Consider the following 7,631-nt stretch of genomic DNA (forward strand, 5'->3'; position numbering starts at 1 on the left):
TGAAATGAGCCAGGCACAGAAAGACAAATACCTCATGTTCTCTCTCACATATGGAAGCTAAAAATTTTAAGAAATGAACTTATTGAAGTAGAGAATAGAATGTAGTTATTAGAGGCTGGAAAGGATGGGGGATGGGGTAGGGAGAGGTTGGTTAATGGATGTAAAATTATGCTGAGTGGGAGGAACCCGTTCTAGTGTTCATAACACTATAGCGTGAATATAGTTATCAATAATTCATTGCATATGTTCAAAAAGCTAGAAAAGAGGAATTTGGATGTTTCCAACACAAAGAAAAAAATAAGCAGATGAGAAAAGAGAAATATCCAGGTTCTCTAAATCTTATTGATGAGTTTTATTGATAAGTTTTCACTTTCAGGTTCTTAACCACTCCATGTCAAATTGTAATTTCATCAGAATGTCAATATTGTGTAGAATGATTGTGTTGAAACAATCCTGACAGTTTTACAAGTGCAACAGATAATATAAGTTTGTGAGCTCTGAGCTGGAGAATACTGATAGGCAAGGTGTTGAGTACTGGAATACAAATTGAGAGAATTCCTACAAGATTGAAGCGTTTGTGAAGTTCAAAGGAAACCACCTTCACTAGGTATAGAAAGAACTTTCCAAAAAGGACCTTTTAGTGAGACATGTTGTTTTCAGACATTTAGTTAGTCTAAAAAGCACACTTTAAAATGGACATACTGTTTATTTTAGCTAACATGTACAATTACAAATTGACTACAGAAGAGCTCGTGGTGAGAAACAAAATATTAACAAAGAAAACCATGGCAGATGGTGTGGAGGATGAGACAACGTGGGAAGTGAAAGAAGGTTTTTCATTCCAGCTGGAAGGCTGACCACTGAGTTCTGAGTTTGGAATGGCATCCATACAAACGTTTTCAGCAACACACACATCAATAGCATTAACGTCTTTTATATCATCTCTCTCCTTACAACTCAAAGTGGGATAACAGCTGCAACGAAATTTTTCAGAAAATTGCTGCAGGTCTTCAAGTGCAGGTTTTCCAAGTACTATGTACTCTCCACCTTTCCCAATTTGAATAGCAAAATTCGCTGGGTTCAGGTGAAGATAGTCACTTGAATTCCAGTTTTTCCTTGTACATACACCTTGCTCCTGGCAAAGCACTTGGCTACACATTTTGGCTGCTAGGGTGACATTAACTATGTAAGGATTCAGTGTTGTCTTCATGTAGTTGTCCAGGTTCAAGCAAGATTTCTGTAAAATAAGACAGAATAAATCAAAGAACAAGTTAGTTCATATGTGAATTAATCTACTGCAATAAGCAATTTTTAAGGAAGAATAAAAAAAGATACAGAAAGAGGTAGGGAATATTTTTCCTTAATAAGCAAGATTATTCCAACTGTTTTTTGTAACATTTGTCATTAAGTTTCACAGCTGTTTCAAGCCACTGAATAATTGACCAGTTGAGGCTTCACATACCATAGCCTTGTTCTTCCTTAATAATGCATGAACTAATTGAGATAGAAGGCTACAGCTGTTAAGAGTATGGGCTCTGTGGTCCATTTGCTCTAATTGATTCCCAGTTCAATTAGTGACTACCTGTAAGAACTTGGGAATCTCTCAAGCTTTCAAAGTCTTCTTTCTTATCTGCATTACTTGGGAAAATTAATTAACCTATATGCTTCAGCCTCATGATCTCTAAAATATTAGAATAATTATGGCACCTACCTCATAGGGTTGTTGTGAAGATGAAAAGGTATGATGTATATGAAAGTGTTTAACACAGGGCCTAGCATATCTTTGGTTGACCCTCAATAAGTTATTAATAATGTAATAAGCATCACATTTGTCAGACAAGTTTAAACAGCATTGAAAAGATTTACTAATTACTAAATTACTGGCTCGAAACAACTAAACAGGTTCAACTGAGTACACTTTATATTAAATGATAAATTATGTAAAGTCAAGTTATGGGTGAATAATGAAAGTTCTTTTACAAATTTGGCAGAGTATGAGTGATGACTAACTGAAATGATTCATCTTGAGACTGGTATGTACTAAAACCTGGGCACTGTCCTTCTAAAGACAATGAAGATAGTCCTTTTTCCTGATCGACAGTTCCATTGAGCATGCTGGCTGAGCTAGTCCTTCAGCAGACCAAAGGAAGTGGTGATTGTAGGTCGACAGGCAAGTCAAGGAATCTTGACAGCTTCTACTTGAATCTATTTCTTGTTACCTTCCTGCAGATGATATCATCTACTGCTGGCAGAATAACTGCTTCCCAAAGATCTCCACACCCTAATCCCCTGGAATCTGTGACTATGTTATCTTACATGGCAAAGGGGACTTTGTAGATGTGATTAAGGCTATGGACCTTGAGAAGGGGAGATTATCCTGAATTATCTGTATGTGCTGAATCTAATTATTTGAGTCTGAACATGTAGAAACTTTTCAAGCTGGGTTAGAAAGATAAGATGGAAGGAGAAGGATAGATTCAAAGTGTAAGAGGGACTCAATCCACCATTGCTGACTTTGAAAAGAGAAGAGAGCCATGAGCTAAGGAATGTACCAGCTTCTAGAAGCTAGAAAGGACCTTTAGCCAACAGCCAGCCAGATAATGGAGATCTCATTGCTCCAACCACAAGGAACTGAATCTGCCAACAACCCAAGTGAAAGAAATGCAACTCTCCTGACACCCTGATTTTAGCCTGCTGAGGACCACATTGGACTTCTGACCTACTGAACTGTAAGATAATACATCTCCGTTTTTTCAAGCCATTAAGTTTTTTGTAATTTTTATGGAAGCAAAAGAAAATTAATATACCACCCATCTTATTAACTCTCCAATGGCTTTGCATGGTGTTAAAATAAAATCCAACTTCTCCTCTTGACTTGTACATAGCCTGACATGTTGCAATCCTTCTTTCCTCTTATACAACCTTCCCACACCCACTCTACCGTAGACATAGGAGTGATTTCACTAGCATGGCATGTTCATTTCAAACTGCGCTTACTCTTCTCTCTGCTTCGAAAGCTCTTTTCCTCTAATTTTTAACATGGTTGACTACATCTTGTCATTCAGATTGCAGCTTTAATTAGATAATGCCTTTCTCGGAAACCTTTCTGGTTGACTCTCTCACATTTCTCTATTTTAATTCTCTGTATAGCACTTATCAAATCGAATATTTTTGTTGTTTGTGTGTTGTATTTAAACACTCATAAGCTTCAAGAGTACATGGACTTTGTCAATATTTTTCAATACTATGTTCCTAGTACCAAGGATATGAAAATTGATGCCAAGTTCAGATAACATTGCAGTTGCTTCCTCAACTCCACAGAGACAAGGGTTAGGCAAAAAGAGGAGTAAAATGGATAAGAATGATTTTAGAATCATTAGCCTACATAGCAATAGTCTACAAAAAGGTCCTAAAACTGGCTTTCTAATAGATAAGGCCTGGTTTATATCAGATTATATATATATATATATATATATATATATATATATATATATATCTTCATGGTGTCAATACTCCTACCATGGCCAATTTCAAGTTACTAATCTGACATTACTGAATGCAGAATTGGGAATCAAGTACACCACCATTACACAGTATGGCAGTATCGTGTAGACTAGCACATCATTACATAGTATTTCCACTTATATAGATATAGTAGATGTAAATCATTTCTAGAGGTTAATAACAGTAAAATGAAGTAAAATAAATGATATATTGAGAATTTATCAACTTTGTTTTTAACATAATTCATTTTAATATAAATATTTCTAATTTACTTTTGAATAATGGCTATATTTAACAACTGGCTCACAAAATTCCCAAATATTTAACAAGCAGGACCAGTAGAGCTGATTCCATCACACCACTAGATCTAGTAAAATAAAATGAAAAGAAATGGTTTGCTTACACCTGTTTAAGGTCAGTTTCCAGTAACTGCAAGTAAACCTTCAATTACTGGTTTCTCAAGTTGTCAGTGAATCAGAAGAAACATAACAAGTAATTCACGATTCTATAGGGGACAATTCTGAGACAGTGCCATTAAGTAGAAAATAGTCATATTAAAGTTAAAGGGCTGTCCCTGGTATAAATAATACTAAAGATTATTTGAGAGGCATGGTAATAGAATGTAAATCTAAAATTAAAATGCCATTAAGAAACAAGTGTCACACTTAAATAGCATGTCATGTTATCCTACTCATTGAAGAATGCCTGATTCCTCAGAGTAAGGGTGGAGTTCTCAGTTTGGGGAGTTTTTTGTTTGTTTGTTTGTTTTTTCCTTTTTTTTTATTTAATTTTTTTAATGGAGTTCTCAGTTACATTAAAAACAAAAGGAAGAAAACCATATGGAAAATTTATATATATTTATAAAATGTTAAATAATAGGACCCTTGAGAAAGGGTTTAGGAAAATAACTAACAAAAATTAGGAATATACTTAGGAGAATTATAATTTTAAAATAATTTACTGATATATAAAAGATTTTACCAGGGGACATATGCCTTTCTCTGAACTTATATTTTCTGTTATTTATTTTTATTGTAGATCAAACTAGAGACAATAGAATTATTCAAAATAGAGAGAAGGGCTCAGATTACCTTGAAAGAATTTCACAAATGTAACTGCTGTTAAGTATTTTTAAATAAAGTAAGAATATGGCTATTCTATTTGAAGGACAAGAGATGAATATAACCCTTCTCATAAGGTTTCTTGTGGTCTTAGAGTTTAAAGTTTGCTCTCTACAGGTCCTAGGATAGGACCCCTGGCCCATGGGCTTCATTTGACATGTTCCATGGCACGTTCATTAGTATTTCCACATCCATTGGAGAAGGAAAAGTTCAGCTCCAATTCAGCAGTGACCATGTGACAGCTGTACTCTCATACTGAGTCAAGAGGATTGAAGAGGTGGGGGATAAAGACGTGATATGGAGAATTAAAGAAGAATGAAAATAAAGGAAGAGAGAGACCTATCTTCTTACACCAAATACCATGTCAGTAAATGGAGGATAGTCTTGTTTTTGCAAATTAATAGCCAGGTAGCCTAAACAAATTCAATTAATCTCACTGAATTTCTGTTTCATCACTGGAAAACAGGTACAATATCTTCTGCCTTTCAACAACCACACAAACACAAGATATTTTAATTTAGCCAGTATTAATTGAGCACTTACTATTACAAAGGTACTCCATAGGCATAGTAGTACTTACTTTTCTTATTCAATACCAAAACAATCCCAAAAAATATTAAAGGGAGAAATACTTTCATCTATTTCCTACCAATTCAACTTACCATACTTTGCATTATAGTAAGGCTTCCCCATATTACAATTCCAGAGGCACCCAGAGCGACACTCTCACCAAGTGTGTTCACAAGGTCATCCTGGCAAATGTGATAGAAAAAGTTAGCAGACAGGCATAAAATGAAAGTGTTATACATAGGACAGTAACAAAACAAAAGTTAAGCATGCTAACCCAACAATAATAATTTAAATATTTCTCCTCCACTTTTCTCTATCTTTTACACAGCCATTGTCTCACTATAAAAAAATAGAAACTACTATTGTTTTACTTACTTCTATTGATAAGGGAGCAGAAAGAAAAAAAGAAACTGAGTGAATACATTGTCTATACTACCTAATTCTCCAAGCTTACTAAAAAATCATGAGCAACATTAAAAATTAAACATATTCTTATTTTGCATTCATACAATGATGTAGAACTACTTGTTGTGCACATTCCTAAATGATATTAAAGGCTAAATTTCACTCCCTTCGAAATTAACATTAAATCCCACTGAACACTTTCTGTGGACAGCATTTCATAACCCTTATACCTTGATTTACTTACCTCAGAAAGGTATTTCAAAGCTTGATCAGTAAAAACTAGGCGGGCATATACAAAAACTGGAAGTGGCCTTTCAGCATCAGGTACTTTGGAAATCCTAATGGCCTCATGAACTCGATTACGTACATAGAGCAAACTTTTTCGAGGAGATATGCTGCTGTTCAAATAAATGGATGGGAAAAGGGCAGTGCTTTCCTTCCACAACCAGTCAAGGGCATCATTTCTTTTCTTTTCTATATCAAAGCAACTTCCATTGAAATTGGGTTGTTTATAATTATGGTTGTAACAATCAGGAAAGAGATAATAACCCCATAAGCGATGTGGCCGAAGTAATTTCCCCAATTTCAAAGTCTCTTGCATGAAACTCTTTGCTGCATTTTCAAAATCAGCCTTGGCTATCTTGGCAGCCTCTGTGACATTAAGTTGTATATTCTGTTGCTGGACCAACTCAATAGATTGATTCCTATAAACATCTTTAGGTTTCCAGTTTCTTGCCCAAGTGGGCCTCCATTCCTCCCAGTCAATGACAGCCAAACCCACATTGTCTGTTGGCATGTAATAAAGAATGTCTTTCTTAGCTTTGTCCAGATGGTCTTTTAAGGACCCCTTCTGGGGGATTCCTCCATTCACACTTGTGCCTTTCTTATTTATATAAGGATAGTAGCCAAGTCTATCAGTATAAAATATTGTAACATCTTGCCCTGTGATGTTTTTCCGGGGACTTCCCACTAAAGAGAAGAGACTTAGATCTAGTGGCTCATTAAGTGCTCCAACACAAAGTTCAGTTGGGGCATTCCAGGCCCAGAGGAAAGGCACATTTGGGATAAGAGGGGGTGCTCTGAAATCCAGAGTCAAGCAACATGGAATCAGAAGGAAGGTGAACACTCCCTGGGATGCTCCACTGAACTCAACAAAGCTCCCACAAAAGATGTGCTTGAACCTCAGCACTCCCATTGCAGAGAATGACTGAAAAACACTTATTTCTTCCTACACACTTTGGTTTACCCAACATTTGAAGGAAGATATGAGCAAAGACAAAAGAGAGTGGAATGAAGCCACTTTGATAAATACAGGTATAACGATTATATTACATTTAAATATTGTTCTTCTTGTTTCTTGTTTCAGGAATGTTTTGTAAGATGCATCATCTATAACTGAAAAAAGATATAATATATTGTTATGCTACATTTCATAATAAAGATTATAAGCTTTACCAAGTTCTCAACTTTAAGTGCAAAGAGTTTAATTCAATTTTAAAAGATGGAAGACCTACTCCTGTGTTTGAATCAATAAAATTATTTCCTCTTATGTTTGGTACACATTCTATAATGGTTAACATTTGTCTTATCTTCCCAAATCATTATCGAGCCTACAGAGAGACAAAGGTAGCTGTTTTTCCTTTTGTCCTCCCAGGTGTGCAGAATGCTATACCAAGCAATGCCTCAGCAAAAGCCCATTGAATGAAAATAAAATCCAAGTTGGACCTCTTTTTCTTGGTTTAATTTAATGAAAATAAAATCCAAATTGGACCTCTTTTTCTTGGTTATTTCTTCTTGAAAAACCAATTTATAGTGGTCTGCCAAATATTGAAAACAATCATAGAATTGAAAAATTTCATATTTCTTTCTTTTTTTTTCTTGAAGGCGGGTAGTAAGAGAAGAGGGAAAAGTCACTTCTGCCAGAGGTAATAAGCCAAAAGTCTCCTTATTAAAGGAGTTGAACTTATTAAATCAATCAAAAACTCCTACCAAACAAGTTTAAGTGCTCAATCAAGTCTTAAAGTAATGTAC

The 7,631-nt window shown here is 35.2% G+C and overlaps 1 protein-coding gene across 1 annotated transcript; it reads right to left on the reverse strand.

The window, feature by feature from the left end:
* Positions 1-727: 727 nt before the first annotated feature.
* On the reverse strand, positions 728-6,795 carry LOC123647238 (hyaluronidase PH-20-like). Its single transcript, XM_045564543.1, has 3 exons — positions 5,845-6,795; positions 5,288-5,377; positions 728-1,237 (listed from the first exon to the last, which is right to left on the reverse strand). Exons 1-3 carry the CDS (start codon positions 6,793-6,795, stop codon positions 728-730), a joined length of 1,551 nt encoding a protein of 516 aa, XP_045420499.1.
* Positions 6,796-7,631: the final 836 nt, after the last annotated feature.

This window comes from Lemur catta, chromosome 11, assembly GCF_020740605.2.
Source record: "Lemur catta isolate mLemCat1 chromosome 11, mLemCat1.pri, whole genome shotgun sequence".
Classification (NCBI taxonomy): Eukaryota; Metazoa; Chordata; class Mammalia; order Primates; family Lemuridae; genus Lemur; species Lemur catta.

Bases quoted from the DNA above. Each gene is read 5' to 3' on its own strand.
- LOC123647238 (XM_045564543.1), bottom strand. From the start codon at position 6,795: ATGGGAGTGCTGAGGTTCAAGCACATCTTTTGTGGGAGCTTTGTTGAG. The intron at 5,378-5,844 runs GTAAGTAAATCA...CACATTTGCCAG, and splicing joins CTTTGAAATACCTTTCTGAG to GATGACCTTGTGAACACACT. The intron at 1,238-5,287 runs GTAAGTTGAATT...CTTATTTTACAG, and splicing joins TTACTATAATGCAAAGTATG to AAATCTTGCTTGAACCTGGA.